Consider the following 20,561-nt stretch of genomic DNA (forward strand, 5'->3'; position numbering starts at 1 on the left):
GAACACCAGCTAAAGCACAGTTGGAAACACTGCCATGAAAGATGAGAAGGAACGAAAGAGATGAAGACCACCAGAAAACCTCCCCTCTTGCCCAGCAATGTTGAGCAAAGTTTTGCATTGCTGTAGGCATGAACCTAGATTGCCGTGTAACTTCAGAAAGATTGTATACGCCATTATGGATAACATGAGCTTTGAATAATAAGTCTTAGGAATTATTACGGTTTCTTAGCAGGAAAAGAAAAAAATGCTTATGTAGCAACTATGAAGAGAACGTGAGGCTGGGTTTTGTGGATTCAACAGCCAGTGTTTGGCTGCATAGAAATTACGTGTAGATATTGCAAGCATTATCATGACTTGAGTAAGTAACATAAGTTCTCCAATTTCTTCCAAAAATTACTGGGCTGAAATCTCTTTCGGAAAATTTGCTTTATCCAAAATACAGCCATTCTGGCAGAAGTAATAATATTTCTTCTTGGACCATCTTTCCTTAGTGTATTTCATCATGGCAAAGAACACGGATCACATGGGAGTTACACAGTTCTAAATTTGCTCGTTTTAGCTGTGTATAAAAGAAGATTTAAATGATAAACTGCAAGTAGTTTCTAAGCCTATGTACCTGAATATTTGCTTTTGATCTTAAATCTTCACCAACCTTTAAATCTTCAAAGATTTAAGATCAAAAAGCAATGTTTTCAAATTACAAAAAAATCTAGCTTCTGGGCTCTTAGCAATGGCCAAAAACGTTTTGGCCTCATCTAGTAAAGCACAGGAGGCAGAAGACACGCAGGAGAGGGGAAATGCAAAAGTACTTATTTAGTGCTCTGTGCTAAACTTTACTCAGAAGAACAAGTACTACTATTTTGCATTAATTGTATATTTATGATTCAATGTTTATAAAAGTCTGTAAACAGTTAATATTTAAGCAGTCTGATAATATTTTATATAGTAGAAATGTATAAATGTGTTTTGTTTAGAATTAATTATTTATACTATTATTTTAGCCCTATATCAGGTCTATAGCTAGGAAGGAACATTATTTTTTATAACTAATCAGATTACAGAACTGCCTGTAAAATTTCAAAGGGATTACACAGGGAATAAGAAATTTGATTTTCTTAATTTTGTTTCCATTAAGAAGGCAACTTACTTCTTCTAAAATTTATCCATCAATGAAAGAAATTAGAATAGAATACATTCATCCACTTAGGAACAAAAAACTTCTATAAAAAGCTACCATATTATATATAATTAGAGAGGTTTCATTTTGGGACAGCTCACTTTCAAAAATCCCTACTCTATAAAGAAATACTGTCACAAATTCTATAACAGATATTAATTGTTTTTAAAAATTCAGCTTATCTACACACACACACGCTTGACCAGTTTTCTTATTTAATATCTTTAATTAGATAGAGCATTTCTCCCAGTTAATTACTTGACTTCACATACTTTTGCGTGCCTCATAACAAAATGTAGCATATGTGATAACTATGACAACAGAAAGTGCAAAAATTTCTTGTCATTAACTATGGAAAGCTAAAGAAAAGAACACTAACAGTTTTACAGGTTCTAAAAACTGACATTAAAAGTCAAAAGCTTAAAATTTAGTTAAGCCTTGCTCAATTGATTACTTCCTTGAAAATGTCTTCAAAATTTTCAATTTTTTACATTTACAAAATTAATTTTTAATCTTGTTTGGTACCACACAAAATCCATTTATAAGAATCTAAAAATCTGAAGCTTTCAACAATACAGAGTATGACTTGTACACACAGTGTAAAAGTAAAAAAAAAAAAAAAATTATAGATCGTGCGAAAAAATGAAATGATAAAGAAGTTAATAAACTAATGCTAATACATTTGACTAATACAACATTCTAAGTGAATATTTACATTTCAAAACAGTTAAATAAATTTTTCTGTGGAGATGTAATTTCATTGCAGACTAAAAAAGCCTGGAAAAGTTTGCTGAACATTTCCATAAACATCTATCTTTTCTTCAGATTATGGATATGGGGCAATGACAATTTCTTCAGAAAATCAAGGGAAACTAAATGCCATCAGCCAATGCAATTTTATGCAAAAGTTGTAACAACGTATCCCAACAAGAAGCAGCATGTCTGAAGAGATACTGGAAATTAAAGTTTCCAATTTAGCTGTGCTAAACACATGTGCACACGAAAGAGGGAACAGAAACTTGTTCTGCAATATTATCTAGAGGAGGTGTTATGAAGGCTCCAGTGGAACACGTACAGCTACAGTGAAGTATTCTATCACCAGTTCTACTAAGAAAATCAGAGATAATTGATTTATGGAAGTTATTTTAAGACAGTGCACAAAAACTTCAATTCAACTATTATTAATACACATTTTTATCTTTGAAGGTACAGCTACATACACATATATATATATGCAAGAAAGAATATTTAACATGATAATATTAGTCATTAGATATTAACTACTTACTATTAAGAGCCATAATATTATCTGTTCCTGGATGATGGAAGTTTATTCCCATACGCCCTGGAATGTAAATAAAAGTTGTTTTTAATATTTTTATTTCAAGATTAAATTAAATTCATGAATAGTAAAAACTGCCAAAGGGGATGAGCAGTCAGGGTAGCTGAAACTTCCATCTATAAAAGATAACATCCCAAGAGTACACATTTAAGATATTTAACACTGTAGTAGCTTTTATACTATGTAGTTAAAATACTGAAAAATCATAAAATAAACAATAGAATAAAAATTCTGTAGTACATCCATTGCTTTGTGCCAGGAAAATAGTATGTTTACCCTCTCAAAATAGGGCTTCATAGCTCAACCTTCTGCTTGCTGCAGTTTTGCTATTTATTTTACATTTCAAATAAAGAGCACAGCATTCAAAAGTACACATAATTGTAATAGGAACAACAAATCACTATTTTCCATATTACCTCTGACACCAGAAACCCTTGAACTACAGATAACTAGAGATTGGGTGCACTTACCCCATTTTCGTATTTATCCTTAAGAAGCTGCTATTGCTCACTATCTGAGACACAATACTGGGCTGGAGGGAGCTTTGGTCTGATTGAGTTCAGACGTTCATATATATTTGAAAAAGTACACATGGGTCTAGGAATATTTATTCTTGATCCATAACATGGGCCTATAATATAGAGAAGGTTCCCCATGAAACTGAAATAAGCTCTGCTAGTCTGATACTAGTTTCCCAGAAGCCAGAGAGATACAAAACAGCGCCAACTTTCTCAGAGGAGATTTAACTGTTGAAAGGTTGGCTTAGAAGGTCTCTGATGACTTCAGGAATTGGAAATGGAAGAAATTCAAACACAGTTACTTCGTTTGAAAGCAGGCAGCCCTCAAAAATCTATTCTTACTTTCAAAGCAAGACATGAACTAATTCTACTACTGTTCAGATTAGTCTTAGTTTCTTAGACACTGAAGCTGAAGTATTAAAAAATATACCCTGAAGAAACTTGGAATTTCTTAATTAAAAAGCTCGCATCCAAAGGTGTAATTGATATTAGTCCTTGGTTGGAAAATGATTTAAAAAAAAAAAAAAAAAGGATCATTATGGCCACTTATAAGTAACTGAAATACATTTTAAGTGTTATAATCCATTTCATATACTGTCTCTATCGTTTGATTTGTGGTTAAGTTTGGGTGCTAAGGAAGTTGAAGGCTTACATTTTTTTTTAGTACATGGGCACTCAAATCTGGGAGCCCAAGATCCACTCACTATACTAAAGGAACAATATAATCAGTAAGTTCCTCTAGCATAAATTCGCTTCCCTACTTCTACCAAACCAAGTTTTAACAAATATGCTTTCACAGAACGGAACTGAGGCTAATCTTCCAGTTTCTTCTCCAATATTTTTAGCTCCTACCAAGAAATTAAAGCCTTCTATTTGAAGTCACAGAGACTGTTGTGCTGTAATTAATACTCTTTCCGAACAGATGCAACAAGAAGATTTGGGACACTTCTGAAACTAAGTCACAAGCAGTTTTAAAAAAGCAAATATATTTTCTTCACATTATAAATTTCTCATTCATTTAGAAAAAAGCACCCCCACAGTAAGAGTATATTGAAGGAAACAGCACCTCCAGAAAACAGACAGAGAGGAGAAGAAAGGTAAATAAAATTTCCATTCCAGTTTCCTTCCAACTCCTTAGGCAAAACTTCTTAGGATATCTTTAGTACATATTTCATAATTCCTAGTTACAGACATAATCACCAATAGATCACAATATATTTTCACATTAATCTGACACGGCAGAAACATTAACACTGCCATTACTTCAGTTAGCATATGCCTGTGCTAAATATCCCAGAAACCTTGTCGGATTGATAGCAATTCCCCTTGCTTAATAGCATATTAATGAGCATGAGGTTACAGGTATTTTTAGAGATTAGGCATATATAATAACCCATTATTTGTGATAGGAATGAGGGGACTGCTATGAAAAAAACTAGAGTAAAATGTGAATGCAGACTGCTTGGGGGTTGCCTCTTCTCTCTTCCTCTGCTGAAGCTGAAATTCTGCTGTTTGACCAGCTACAGAAATAGAACCGTATCTGTGACATCTGGGCTGGATTTTTTTCTCCCTCCAGGCAGTCGGTGAGCCAGGTGCTGCTTGCATGACATTTTATCACCTGCCCTTGGCCTGCTATTTTTAAACTGTTCTTGTCAGCTATCTTTTAGGAGGAGCAGAAAATACAGAGCAGCACAAGCAGGACATGTTCTCATAGGAGCTAAGCAATAGCGTGGGATAATTTTGTGCATCTTCAGAGAACCTCCCATTCCATAGCAACGAACTAACAAAACATTATCAAAACGCACTTGTATTAAAAGCATTCAAACAGATTGGTAATGCACCAGTCGTAAGAGAATTGGTTACCTTTTTATGTAGCCTTTCATATTAAATACATTATTTGAATACTTTACAAATTATTCAATTGAAAAAACAAGCCATATGCAAATGAGAGAAATGCATAATTATTTAAGGAACAAGTAGAGAGAGCGAGCACAAAAATGAAATTATTCATGTATTTATATAAAGATGCAGCATAAAACTGCAAAATGCAGTTAGAAACATGTACTTTGAAGAAAATATTTGGGTAAAACAGAAATGACTGTGGTAAAACAATCATTTTAAGGAAAAAGCACATGTATGCTACCTACATCTCTATAAAGTCTACATAAGCACACATTTCCAATTATAGCTTTAATATGAAATCTCTGGATAAAATTTCTACTCTTCAAGAACCTTAAGCACAATAAGCAGAAAAGCAGATAAGTTAAAGCACAGAAGTTACAGACTCCAGCAGTTCAGTGAAGTCATAAATAGGAACCCTTCCAATAACAACATCCCCAGTATTTGTATTCAGTATACATCTGCCATTTTCAGTTTGCTTGTCTTGGTTTCATAACTGTCTACAGAACATATTTTCAATTATATACTTTTATAACACATTACTAATGTACTTAGGCTGCAACAAAAACTCTTAACCTTTAACATAAGTCTTTTCAACTGCTAATTCAAAAAAAAAAAAAAAAAACCAATCAATTTGTATACTTCTGGCTCTTTAAACATTTCAGGGTACTAACATAGGTTCAGTCATTCTTGTATAACCCAGGCTGCTCTTTGCGTGATCCTTAGGCCATTGAAGTCCTTGAATTCTCTTTCCTAGCAGCATTCAGAAAGATTCTTGTCAGTGGCCTGCCTAGGTGCTACATGTCCAACACCATGCTTGCCATAGCAGATACTCCAACTTCATTCTTAGAGGACATCAAGTGCTCTAAGCACATACATCTGTATGTGTATCTTCTTTTCTGAATTACATTGGAAATAAGAGGATATTAACTTAGATGAATGAAATTTATTTATATTAAATACTAAAATTTATTATTTACTATTTTCCTATTGCATTAATTTTCAAAGTCATTTCAGAGCTTTGTCTGTATTTTTGGTCAATTTACAATTATCACTTTAGTCAGATGGAAATGCTTTCAACTGAAGATAAATTTAAATCTCAGTGAGCAAATAGGATTCAGATGGTGAAAGCTTTTTTTGCTTTCCCAATTCAGACAAGTTTATTTCTTTCTAGATATTCCAAATGACTTACATGATAATGCCAAAGTGACTCACATTTTACCTTCCTTTGGCTACTCAGGCTTCAAGTACTTGAAGCAAGCAGTTTTAGGTTCCTTAGTTGATTTGCTCCACTGCTTTTCCATATGCAATATCTTGGTGTTTGATTTCATAGGGGTTGAAGTGCTATGTCACCAGAACAAACTAAACTTAACCTATCTAACCATAAGATATTCCTGTCATATAAGTTTTCCTTCCTCATAACAAAACATCAATAATGACAAATAGGAAAGACTGTGTGTCCTTATTTGGTGCCACTATGATAAAACATAAACTAAACTATAAACTAAAAATACACCTTGATTTCAAGACTTAATTATATACCTTACTGACATACCAGTAGTCGTTTGAGACATAAAAGAATAATTGTCCATATTTTCTTGGCCTACAAATTTTACAGTGAATATTATTTGCCATTTTTTCCTATTTTTGATGAGAAGTCAAAATCAGGACAACACATCTGCCAGGCTAAAATACATCCTTCTCTTTCTTTAGCTTTGCCACATGCATTTCTTTTACTCTGTTCCAGATGATTCTTGAGAAACTTTATTAAGAGGGCATACCTCAGTGACTGATGACTGATACTGTGAGCATAATCACTGCTGTTCAAACTCATCTCTTTCTTTGCAGAAAAGTGCCATGATTCTGAAACAATTTTGAAATCTTCCCAACAACTTGAGGAAGTATGCTTTTACCTTATTTGAACATTTTTATTATATCTTTTACAAATAGGTATTGCAATTGTCTGGATAATTTCAAGCCACATGAATATTTTGAAAAAGAACATAGTTCCAAAAATGATAATCTTGGATATCAGTCGCAGCCCTACCACTATCACAGTTTTTGACAGTGTCCAGTGCCATGCTTGCCTACAGCAGTCACATTAATCTTGACTTTAAAAACCACTATTTTTAGTGACTTGTTTACAACTATCTGTAAAACTGATCTTTTTCCTTGTGTCTGAAACATAACTTCGAAACATCAATCATCAATCAGTCCCAGAACTGTAAGGCTTCTGCTTTAAGAGACTTCTGAATGGGACCCATCTTGCCTTCTTAAATGCATTATGTGGGTTTTTGTTTGTTTTTTGTTTGCTTTTAACTTGTGAAACCCTAAACAGCTATTGGACATCAACACTCACTCAGTCAAGGATTTTTAAGATTATAGTTAGCTATTTGCATCATTTTGACATCAATATTCCAAGAAAGAATACTTTTTTGGTCATATAGTAAGTAAAACTTCTTACACTGTTACAACTCATGGCTTTAACCAGGATCAACCATTTATACCAACACAGCAACTGGTACCTGGCATGAAAATAGTAAAGCTAGACCGCTTTTCTTATACTCCCTGCTTTTGACCTGTCTTGAACTTACTGGGAACGAGAACTTCCTCTCCACAGTTCTTAAGATGCTTGCTGATTTCAACTACAAGTTAAGACTAGAGATTCCAGTGGCAAGGTCAAATGAAACTGGCGACAGGACTAGGTATACTACACGTCCTTTTCTTATTTGCATAATAAGTATTTTATAATTCTTACCTCTTCTACCATATGGTTTCAAAGTTGGTGCCAACAAAAGGCAATACAAAACTGCAACGGTTATTCGAAGGAACAGGTAGCAAGTATGGTATAGTGTGCAGTTCAGGCATGCAAAGTGCAAAAATCTAAGCTTGCCCAGCCTTCCCTGAAACACCTGAAACAAGGAGTCTAGTTTACAGCACACCCAACAAACAAGTGTAATTGGCTCAACCATGAGTCTCTGCTCCACGGTTCACAAATGGCCAAAAGGTGAGTGGAGTGTAACAATTTAATTCATTTTTACCTCAGTAGACCACAGATCCTTCCCCCTCTCTTCTTTCCCCAAAAATAAAAATAGACCCTTCACCCTGATGTCACACTACTGCAATATACAGGCCCAAAACAATTTCAACAACAACAACAGTCATTTAAGTAAGGGTCTGTTAGTATTCCCATAATGAATTATTAGAGAATTATAAAAATAAAAAATAACTTCATGAAGAAGTTTCAGGGTTTTTTGTTTGTTTGTTGTAAGTGTATCACCCTTTTGGTCACACATATAATTTAAAACACCTGTTTGCGACCCAGATCTTTTACATGCAAACATACTCAGTAGAAGAAAAATACTATTGTTTGTCAGAAGGAAGCAACGGAGAGCTATTGTGCTTACACAGTATATATTTTTACCATGCAAATAAATACTGCGGCAATGTGAACAGAAGGGTCTTGTCATCAGTCATGAAAATCTGTAATAAAGCTTGTGATACTAACTTCTTCCTATCATTGAGTAAACAAATACATACCATCAATCAGTAGAGAAAGCAACCTATAAAATATGATAATATATACAGCAATAAATACATTACCATGAAATGCATTCTTCATAAGAAAATTATGCTGCTCCAATAAAACACAAAGGTCTTAAATATCTTTAAGTAGTGCAGAAATTTTTTTTTAAGCTTGAAAACAGTTATATTTTCAAAATATTTGTATTTTAACAGCAAGACCTGTTGAATATAAAAGGAAATCTAGCCCTATTTATGAAATGCAGACAAGCATCTGTACACATATACCCACTCCACATGTAGCTCTAGAACGACACTTGAAAGAGGAATATTGGTAATCTAAAGGAAGGGGATAAAATCAGCCAATATAAAGGCAACTATTTCCACCAGCAGTTTACATTAAAACATACAAAACTCCCAAAACTTGGGTGGAGGAGGAAGAGAAGGGAAAAAAAGAAAAGAGTTTTAGGTATATGTGAGGCCAGTCCTCAACAGCATAATGATGAAGTAACGGAAATAAAGAGAAGGAAAAATTGGTATCTGCAGCATCAGATCTCTAAAGAAAAAAAATCCCAATCCTCCTGAAAACAGATTCAGCAGGTGAAAGACAAAGATATGCCTGATGCCAGCAGCAAAATTAAGGATGCTCATAGCACAGGTTCACTGAAGTAAGCATTTTTTTTTTAAAAAGAAAAAAAAAAATGAATCCTTTAACGGTCATATTTTGTCCTGAAGCAAAGACTAAAGAAAAAATTTCTTGCTTAAGCAGTGATTAAAATGCAAAGGAAATTGAGTATATTTCCTTTAAAAGGATTAGCTCAGGTGGCCTAATTTTACATATAAATAGATGCGCAAACACATCTGTCTACTCACTGTTTTTCATACGTATTTACAGAAAGGAGTCTGATGAGCATCAACATTTTAAGAACTGCTGTTACAGTCCACTTTTTCTAATAACAGTGTTACAGAGAGTTGTGCCTCGGTGGCACCATTTCTAGGGCTGAGAGGACATTTGTTCTATTTGCATGACCTTTGTGTTCAGTTGCTGATTGTAAACACAGCTATGACCGTTCACCTTCACCTTCCTTAGGTCATGCAGCAAGCTTACATCTTTGCTTAAAAAAAAAAAAAAGAAAAAAAAAGAAAAAAAAGCCTATGAACAACTAGAGCAGAACATGCACTGAAAGAATCGAAGAACAAGATGGAAAAGTAAACATCTATTTGAGATGTATTCCAACATTCTCTAACTCACATATGATCTTCACACACTGTGCTCAAGCCTCAACATATAGCTCAGTTACTTTTAAAAAACAAACCTTAAATTTTACTTAGTTTTCCTTATGACCTGATGCAGTTTCTACAATGATTAAAAAGTAGTAACCCAACTAAAATATTAATGCTGTCATTACCATTGAATGCATTTCTATACATGAAAAAGGGAGATTTAAGTATACAATTTAGAAGAATTGAAGCTAACTTCTTAATCACACTTGACTAAAAATGCATTCACTACATTTCTGTACACTGGTAGTCGATGTAATCTTCAAAATTTGTTCAATTCACATGTGCTTTCAAAAAAAAACCTCTGTAAAGAAAAAGACATTACAGTACCAGGAAAATTTTAAAGTACACAGCATTTACATTATGCTATTTCCTTCAATAATTTAACAGGAGAAATAATGACAAGATTTGAATCCCCTAAGTTTTGAGTTTGCATTAGGTGTCACTGCATGGCATCCTGTACAAAGCATGGTGTTCTCTCAACCTTTCTCTTCACTTCAGTTTTCTACAGCACAAATACATGAGTAGCATTCATAAGTACTGAAAAATAAAATAAAAATTTTCCCCATAAACACTATTTGGCTTTCTGAATGGTTGTATGTTTGTATGCAAAGTCTCAATCTCAAATCAACAGACGCTTAGTCAGCAAGCATGTACTCTCTGCTGAAACAGTAGCACATAATTAGCACAAATTTGTTATCTATCACTTCTACCTTTTGACGTCCAGTAAAATTAATTTTAATAAAACCTACTATTGAAACTCTCCTTGTACATGTGTTGCTTCCAAATACTTGAAGATATGCCACACCGATACTTCATAAAAACTCATAATTTCTGCCTAGTTGGGGTTTTGCACATTAGGAAGTTTATTTTCATTCTGACTTTGAACGAAAACAAATATTACAGAGTTGTCTACTATAACAGTACATTAAAAAAATTATGTCAAATGGTTATGATTTCCCTCCTCAATTTTATATTTTTATTCAGTTTCATCACCAGTCAGTAACACATGTGTATAGCACATTATCTAACACAGCTGAAATATTCTATTTAATTTTTTAAAAATAGAAAAAAGGTAGCTGCTAGTTATTACTGATCCAAATATTTTTAATAGATCAGAATGCCTCTGTGTTGTAATGCAATAGTTTGACATTGATAAACATATTGCAACACGGACATATTACACCATAGACAAGAGACACTGATGTAGGAAAGAGAAGATGTTTTAGTCAGTAATAAATAGCACATACCTAGTTATTTTCATAATTCAGTGTTTCCTGGCAGCATTAGGTAGAAGCAGTGCATAATAAGTACCAACAGGTCACAAAATATTGTAAATATGTCCTTTCCTCACTCAAGGAAAAATCTCTCCAATATTTTTGTAATGTATGTTGTATTTTATTGGCAACTCGGAGAATAAGACAGGCAGTTCAGGAGAAATATCTTAGAAAATTTTATACACTTCTGCAATATAGGCCTGGTTATGAATGAGACAGAAATCAACAAGATGCCCATAGCCAAATGCAATAATTCATCTTTAACAAGAAGAATATTATCACTTCCTTTACTATACTTTTTTTCCTCTTTTTCCTCCTCTTTGAGAGAGGAAAGGATTTATGAGTATTGACTGAAAGAGAATAAAAATGTTGAAATTGGTCTTGATAGCAAAGAAAAGGGGCAGGGAAGTTGAACTAACTGTCCTGGGAGAGGAAGAAAATGAGACTCTTTAAAAAAGTATTATTAAACAATTAGTTTACAGCCTTTAGCTCTCAAAGCTTGAAAAAGTAAAACAATTTGTAAAGCTGCACAATCCCCAGACTATGAGGACAGAAGGAGAGAAACCTACAGCACGATACCCCTAAGTGGCAGGAAAAGCTGAGGAAAAAAAAAAAAATCAGTTTCAGATTGAGGCAGTGTAAGAGCTGAAGTTGAAAACCTTCTCCCAATGCTGGCCTCAAGACAAATTGCAGCATAGAAGGATAAGCTGTTAATTTATCTAAGTCCTGAAACCTCAGAGTCAGGTATCAATTCTCTCTAACAGCAAGAAACACCCAAAAAGAACTAAATGACCCTGGCTGGAGAGGACCAAGCAAGCCTGTCAATTAGACTGAGTTAGGACTGTGTCAATACAAGTAACTCGATATTGAGACTGACGATCATGTAGTTTCTGCTGCACTAACAATCCTTCAGTCTTTCTCTTGTTCCACACTTGAAAGCAACACCAAAAAAAGTCACTGCATCCCATGCCCTCCCAAAGCCAAGTGGAGCGTTTAAAAAAAGTGACCTGCTTTAGTGACCTTGAAATAAACTGTCAATTTCCATGGCCCACAGGACAGAAACTCTTATCATACATCAGGTTCAGAGCAGCTATGAAGCTTCAACTCCTATCAACAAGATGACAGACTCTTCCTTTCACACCACCGAACCTCTCCCCCACCCCCACAGAACAAAGCAGAGAACAAGCAACTTATCTACCCCAAAATGAGAAGAAAATATCCCAGAACCATTTCAGTCTGTTCTTCATATTAGAATCTTTAAAGTTAACCCTTCCACTCACATCCTAATCAAGAGCTGTCCTATAACCAAATTGTCCTAGAACCAAAATTATTATTTTTTGTTTCAAGTATCTGTTGGGATGTGAGGGTGCACGTATGACACTACGAAGGGCTACGCTCCAAGCAAAGTTTCTAAGCTCAGACATGCTACAGGGAATATTTCATTAATGAATAAATACACAGAGTACTTCTAAAAATATGTGTTTGCTGAAAACTTTGTTGCCCAGTGGCAGGCTGACATTATCCTGAAATAGCTGCACTGGCTTTGTACCATGCACTGAAGGTGCTAAGACGTGCAGAGCTTTTGCTAGAATTAAATCTTTCCATCTCTTTTCGAAAACAGAGGCCATTGCTGCTCATCTGTTCACCTCTTCTGTTTAAAATACCTGTAGTATTAAAACTAAAGGCCAGGTGACATGTAAGTACTGCTAGCAAAAACTGTTTGAGAAAACGAGGCTTGTTTACCAAAAGGTGAATGATTAAAAAGATAAGCAATGCGAGGGAAAGCCATCTCATTACTTTTGTTTGTTTTAACTATTTGAGGTTTTTTGTGGTAGTTCTACCTGCTATCTATATAAGGAAAAGCCGCACAAAAAACTAAGAGAGGACATAGTCACAGATAACAAAAGAAGAAAAACAAAACAAAAAACAAAACAAAATATAGTTGACTAAGAAAGATAGTGCAAGGGAAACAAAGATGGATTACTAGCTCTGAGGTTTGAATAAGTTACTATATTCCAGAAAAAGCAGGTTCAATTTAGTACAAGAGGCATTCACACTAGAATGTCTATGAGGAACTGAAAATCAAGTTTCTGAAGTATATAAACAGCATATTCAAAAACCTCTCAGGAGAAAAAAAAAATGAAGAAGTGACAATGGCTGGACAAAGCAAAACCAAGCATAGTCAATCACATATTTTCTCAAGGTGATGACAGACTAGAATGTGCTGATATTGTAAAGGGGAAGGCCAGAGATTAGGATAAGAAAGTGAGATTAGAACACAAGATGAAATGGAATCTGAGGAAAGTACAGAGAAGGGCAGCAGATGAAAACCTTCTGCATCTGTGGTAGGGGAGAAGGAGAAAGTTATAAGGGAAGAGTCAAGGTATCAATTTTCTCTGAAAAGACAACAGAGAAAATGCAACAGGAGAAAGATTTAAGTGGATCAAAGCTGGCAGAGAAATGGTTAGATTTTTAGGGAAAAGATTAAGTTAAAATAATAAGGTAGATCTCTTTAACACAGAGGAAGACAACGCTGCTTCTTGGAGGAGAGAATGAATCTATCCTGAAACTGCCACTCCTACGAATATTGCCAGTCATGCTGCACAGTGTGAAAACAGGAGGAGGGGAAAGTGCATGCTAGGTCAGGCCAAGGCTGGAGGTTAGTAAAGTCAGCCCTGTGGTTGAAGGGAGGAGGAAAAGAAACCAAGGGAGAGAATTAACTATATCAGTGGAAAAACAACAGCTGGGCAGAGATAGAGAGAACTAGCAGCAGATGAGAATTCTCCAACAGTTAACTGGACTGAAAGCTGGAAAAGAACTATGTAACAAGGAAGGACGGGCAAAACTGATGACAGCACTGAACGAGATAATCTGATAGCTGGAAAGAGGACGCTCAGCGAGTGACAGAAGCCTGTGGTAGAGAGAAAATAAAGCTAACAGCCCTACTGACAAATGGAAAAGATTAACTCAAATTTTACAATACCAAACTCTTTGCTTTTCCTCTGAGCAGAGGAAGAACAGTTGCTACTGCCTTCAAGTATCTCTTTAGACTAGTAAGTCTCCTACATAAACTGATAGCCTAGCAGATTCAAAATTTCAATATAAAATGGCATTATGACACACTGAGCTGCAGCTGTGGTATATGCCACTTAGAGCACATAAAATAAAAATAGTCCAGCTGACTATTGGAAATTATTTTTGATAAGATAAGCTAACAATAGAAATGAATGAGAGAGTTGTATCTGCTACTATTTTGTGTGCCTCTAAGATTCTGACCTGAAACATTAAAAAAAAAAGGTTAAAAAAAGACAATGATAGTAGTATAAGCAAAATGGCTCTGGTACAATATGAAAGTCTTTTTCTACAGTAAAAGAACTTCTAATCCTGTTTCCCCCCCTTTTTTATTCCTCGGGTTCATATGGAAATTCAGCTTTTAAAAAATGAGTCTCAATTTGTATATTTAAATCTATTTAGCTAGATTATAATAAAGTTAATGCTTAAATCCCCATAATAGCAATTTGGATTTTTTTTTAATTGGACAGATAGACAGATGAAAATTATCAGCCATATAAAATGTATACCCAGTAGAAACTTCAGTTTTTTAGAGCTTGATTTTTATGAGCTTCAGGTTAACACTTTTGCTGGAGGACTATCATCTGACTTTCCATTTCAGACAAGATCAACTGGCCATTTTAGACAGCTGAGTCTATGGTTAAAGGCTTGAAAGCATGAAGGCTGTAACACAGGAAATTTCAGGAAAATAGTGAAAAGCACAGGATAAAAGAGCTGAGAGTACAGAACTCAGTTTGGAATGGTATAAGAAACTCCATATCCAGAAAGATGGTGAAAGAGGCACATGAATCAGAAGAAATGTTTTTCCATATGTAATATATACGTGAGGATAGGGAGAGATGAGGCAATTCTCTTATCAGAAGAGTATGTATTATCTATTTCCATAAGTGGTGCACACAAAAGCATATTTCTTCTCTATCAGGTCCAGTGTCCTGACTTGTTAAGAATTTAGGAATAATTTGTAGCTCCATACTTGTTTTGTAGGTGGCTTTCTATTAACTTCTGTCCTCATGGTAAAATACTTAGCAACCCTGCGAGCAAGACTGTGTACCTGTTTTGAAATTTAACCAATGAAAGATTAAGACAGATGAGTGTGTAGATCAAATAGGAATAATTATTCATTGAAAAGCTGCCCCAGCTTTTCATTATTCAGTGTCAGGTAAGTACTAGAAATAGTTTCATCTGCAATGCTGCAACTGGTAGAACAGACACAGTTCTGTAGCATAAAAAAAACCAAAGCTCCTCAGCACTTAACACAATCTAATACTTGTTGGCTCTCCCCTAGCCATGTGAAATCCAAGATACATTTATAAAAATAAATTTGAAACAACTGTATGGAGTTAGCATGATAAAGTAAGTGGTTGTTTTACAATCCCACAAATTAGCTGACGATTCAAAAACAAAAGTAATATTAATTTTGAACAAAATGTTGAACATAACAATTGGACTCCAGTTTCACTGCACATTTTCTGAAGTGGACGACTACAGCAGGAGACCCTACTTAGCAATTTGCTGATACACAAAATGAAAGTAAGTTTCAGACATGCCAATTATTAGACAATATTATGATAGTGCACTTACAGTAAATGTATAGACATTTTACCTTACTCTCCTAGAGTAAAAAACATTATCTGAAGATGGGGAAACAAAAGTTTTACATAACTGACAGCTCATTCATTAGCAAAAAGATTATATCAATACTGAAAAGCTGATTTTTGTTTAAACACCAAGCAAGCATGGACATATGAATATTCCTAACCTGTAAAATGATTCCTCCACATTATATCAGCGAAACTCATTGGTGGGCCACTGGGAGGGTAGTGTTTACCTTTCAGAGGCTCATGATCAGTCCTTATCATATCCATTAAGGAATTTTCCAAAGAGTGCAAGTTAAAAGTGTCATAGGGCCTATTCCGGTCCTAAAAGAAAAAAACAAAAGGAAGGAAAGAAAGACTGTTACAGAGTAATCATTTTCTCACACAAGCTCGTTTCTTATTTTGTAGAACTCCAGCATCCAATTCCACACTTACAATATAAAGAGTGCTACCAACAAGAAAATAAATTAACAAATACACATCTACAGTTGTTAAAAGGATAGTCTCTATTTTGCAGCTGCTGCTTTCACCAATACAGCTATGCAGAGGCTTTTCAGTATTTAACACATATGTACAATGAATACTTAATTCTAATCGTTTAAATAACAACTTAGAAATCAAACAGTATTAAAAGTTCATGCTGGAGAAGTGAAGTTATTTAGGAGTTCAGAAATTATTGCTTGTTTTACAGCTTCTTCATACACCTTCTACCACAGTGCTACCTTAACACAGAGCAGAAGCAAGCAATGCTGAAAAAGCCAGCAAGCATGAAAAAGCCAGGAAGTACTGACTCGATTCCTCAAATGCCTAACATGAGCCTCACAGGTTTAAGGAAAGTACACTAGAAGGATGACAAAAGATGTGATATGCAGCACTTTCAGACTAAGGCACTCAAAAAACTGAGTAACCATTTGTTTAGTTTGAATTTCTGATTTTTATTTGCTGCGGTAGAACTATTTTTTTTTCAATTGTTTTTAAAACTTTTTAACAGGTCTCCTATTAAAATAACAATTTCAAAGTTCAGCTTTATTCTTAAGGGCCTAAATATCTTTATGTTTTATAATGTAGAAACAGATTAAAACAATTTACATTGACAAATAACTTGAAAAAGCAGAAGTGTTATTCAAGTTACCAATATTAGTAGATGATTCTACTCAGAAGTATGTCAAATATTTAGTCCATTGCTTTTTAACATTTTACCTAGTATGGAGAAGAATATAAGAGGTCACAGGACAACAACAAAATCTAGAAAGCTTTATAGGGAAGATTCTAGTCCTTTCAAGTATACAGAAAAAAATCTCCTCTTCCCTTCATTTTCCCCAGCATGCAAGGTTAATAGATAAAATGCATGTACATGACTTGACTGATAGGGAACAGGTAAGGAACTACAGAAGCAAATTATCCAAATAGCTTAATAAAATGGACATGAGAAAAAAGGAAGCATACTTAACAGAATGAAAGTATGCAAAGGAATATTAGGCTTAACATTAGGGAAAAGTTTTAGCAATATGATCAATTATACTATAGAAAAATATCTAAAGTAAAAGCTAGATATCCTGCTTCCAGCATTATTCAAACTTCAGATAAATAGAGCTCTTGCTTATATTATGGAGGGAACAATTTACCCGTGCCATCCTGACCAGGGAATTCACTAATCTCTAATATATAAAGTATTGCATGTGATGAGACAGTATAATAAAACTGTCCCCTTGTTCCAGTCAGACAGTTTAAAAAAAAAACAATTAGTTTTCTTAGTCTCATCACTATCAATAAAATGTAAAGCACAAGTAAGTAAAGGATGACAGTTTTTAGTTTTTCTTCATATGCGGCGTTATGCTACAGTTAATAAATTTCACCTGGCAAGCTGAAACCTTCAGTGTCACATTTATAGGCAGAAGTCTGAGAAGTCTGGTGCTCCTGTGCACACACAGAATCATCTCTCCTTAGTTGTCAGCACTGACAGGTTCTCTGGGTTTGGTAAACTGATACTGTTCCATTTCCCAGTTTTGCCCTTTGTATCATTTCCACAGACTACCAGATCTACTGCCAAACAATCAGAACAACAGAAACAATTCATAAAGGTCCTCAGTAGCACATGATAACTTTGCAAGGAAGTTCTGGGACTAGGATCAGAAATCAAAATATAAGCTACAGAATGGTGAAGCAGACTAAAGAACTTGAGAAAGCAATTTGAAAATCCAGCAAGTCTGGAAAATCAGCTCAGGGCCCAGAGAAGACAACATCCTTAGACCGACTTAGACATACTAAATTATGGATAAGAGAGAAATCTCCAGCTATGAGGCATTGCCTTTGGCTACGTAGCAGTCATCAAGCTAGCATAAGATTGAGTCCAGCCTGCCAACGTTGGGTCGTACTTTTGCGCTGCTCAGACAGCAGCTGCTTTCTTGTTAGTTGCTAGTATATATGGCAGCGTATTTCGGTTCTTACAATACTCTAGTCTTCCACAAAAGAAAATCAGCTAAATAATAACTCAGAGAAGATATAGGTCCCAGAACTTTTAACCTCAACCCTGACCTATTCATACTCTGAGTTGAAGAAAAACTGTTGTGTATGCATTAACGCATGGCACAGTTTTCTTCAAAGATGTATATGTTAAACATAAGGAAAAATTACAAATGTGTGTGCAGGATTAGAGTTTTGAAGGATCATAAAGTAAGACTGGACCTCCAGATGAAGTTAGGTATCAACCTTCTACCTTTAAATATCTTAACTGTTAGGCTGATTAAAAAAATGTCACAAGATATACAGTATCTATAATCTGTCTCTCTGTTAATTAGAAAAAAAAAAGTGACTCTGCAGTTGTTTGGCAGAGTTAAGACATGTAAAAGAAAATGAGAAAATACAATAATTTGCGTTTTACTTAAATTTTACATTCTTGTGCATATGTATTATGCTAGTCTTTAATTACACAACCATCATAATTTTTCAAAAGTCTCCAGTCTCGATCCAATGCATATTAATGACCCTGCTCCAGGAATGAATCAAAAATGTGCTAGGAAGGAGTCTGTTTATCCCTAGGAAAGACACTTGTGTTGCTTATTCCAGGAGATGGCTGAGGTGTAATCAACATGTCAGCAAATTCCAGGAAGGGAAAAGATGTTCTTAAAGTTAGGTAACAATACCTTAATTACAAAACAAAGATTACTTAGCAGTTAACTGGAGTTCTCTGAAATATGTAATTAACATGTATGTACATCCTATCATTTGAAATCAAAAGAACTTTTCCCTTTGTCACACCCTGTAATATGGTACACTTTGTCCTGTCCCCTTTGGGCTGAGCACAGGCATGCAAGGGCAAAGCATACTCAGCACTACTTCAGTCCCTTCCCAATAGATACTCATACCATGCCTTCAGTGTTGAAGAGGGAGAGGGTAAAGGACTAGAAAAGAGCATACAACTATGTGGACTATGAGTACCTGCATGATGGTTATTTGTAATAAATTTTTAAGTGACACACCATATGCATATACTTACACTACAGATGTTTCCAAGGAATTTCACCCTGTCCTAATTTATGTAGAGGACAGTCTCGGAATTCTTCATGCAAACAGTAACAGTAGTCACTGTTCTACCAAACACCGTAGGACCTGGTGGCCTTCAGGGACAGAGGTGGCGTAGTGCCTGGCGAGTGGATGGCTGGGGCTCCTCAAGAGCTAGAAACCATAGGCGGAGACAAGTATTTCTCACAATGCTACTGGGGTTTGCTTAGGCTCTCATAAACTGTATCTTGATCACAATAAAAGGTTCAACTTTACAAGTTCCCTCCAAAAAAAAACAACAAAAAAGGATAATACATTGTTTCAAGGCAGTGTTGTTTGAAAAAGGCTAGGCCCTTGCTTCTTTCAGAAACGGACATGAACTGCCTAGATCTCCAAAAGGTTGAGTAACAGTGATCTGAAGATAAAACCCTTGAGAGAGCTCAGAGTAACAGATGTCATCTTGGAAGTGTGAGCCAAAACGTGAAGTTCATCTCTTGAATAAAGTAAAAGCCAGGCATCATTGTAACAAGTAGTATTGCATGTGTTTTTAAAAACCCTATCTTTGAAAAAAATCCCCCTTTACGGAAGGGCAAAGAACGGAGTGGGTTCAAAGAGGGAAACCCATGAGAATATGTAAAACTAGGTTAAAGCCTATATAGCATACTAGATCTTTAACATAAAGACATTTTACCTAGCCCTTTGAGAACTCTGAAAATTGTGGATGACATAAGACCAGATCTACAGCTAGGGCCATAATAGATGTTAAGTGGACCTTAATGCAGCCTGGCTTCTTCACTAGCTCTTTCACCTTGAACAGGTAGCCCAAAGTAATTGGGACTGATGATCAAGAAAAGGAAGTGACCAACATATCTCATGCCGGAAACATGGAGAACATGCACTTTGCTCCAAGAACCAAAAATATTTCTTCTTCCCATGCCTCTGCAGTGGGTTATGGCAGCGGAACCTCTTTAAAATGACAGTCACAAAGGAAAAGTTTGACCCTGAGAAGGTATGGCAGGAATCTAATAATCCATAGGATAAAGATGAAAATCATTGCTGTCACAACAGCGAAACCTTCCTAGTACCAGCAGCTGTTCTCACCAGGACTGGTGGAGTCCAGCCTGGCCAGTGGTATCTCTTGGCAGTCACAGGCTCTAGAATCAGACATGGTTTTAATGGCAATTTTAATCTGCAGTTCAAACCTTCCCACTGCCACTCCTTTTCACTTTAAGGAGAACAGCAGACTGAGAAACTATTAGGATTTTTTTTTTTGTTTATCCCAAGCACATGGATATAAAGACAATGATATCTCATGTGTGCTGAAAGACAGGATTAAACTCTTCCAGTGGCACAAAGATGAAAGGTACCTTTAAGAAG

The 20,561-nt window shown here is 35.2% G+C and overlaps 1 protein-coding gene across 10 annotated transcripts in view; it reads right to left on the minus strand.

Moving 5' to 3' along the window:
- The window catches only part of CPEB3 (cytoplasmic polyadenylation element binding protein 3), a 99,621-nt gene that overhangs the window by 49,698 nt on the left and 29,362 nt on the right, over window positions 1–20,561 (minus strand). For 6 of the 10 annotated variants that reach the window (XM_009677778.2, XM_068950024.1, XM_068950027.1 and 3 more), the window contains exons 3-4: window positions 15,848–16,007; window positions 2,466–2,522 (exon numbers count right to left, since the gene is read on the minus strand). In XM_009677778.2, the coding sequence (XP_009676073.1) occupies window positions 2,466–2,522; window positions 15,848–16,007 (217 nt within the window). The remainder of the gene's footprint in view (window positions 1–2,465; window positions 2,523–15,847; window positions 16,008–20,561) is intronic. The other 4 variants (XM_009677780.2, XM_068950025.1, XM_068950028.1 and 1 more) reach the window with 1 other exon arrangement.

The sequence above is a fragment of the Struthio camelus genome, chromosome 7 (genome assembly GCF_040807025.1).
Source record: "Struthio camelus isolate bStrCam1 chromosome 7, bStrCam1.hap1, whole genome shotgun sequence".
In the NCBI taxonomy this organism is placed as follows: domain Eukaryota; kingdom Metazoa; phylum Chordata; class Aves; order Struthioniformes; family Struthionidae; genus Struthio; species Struthio camelus.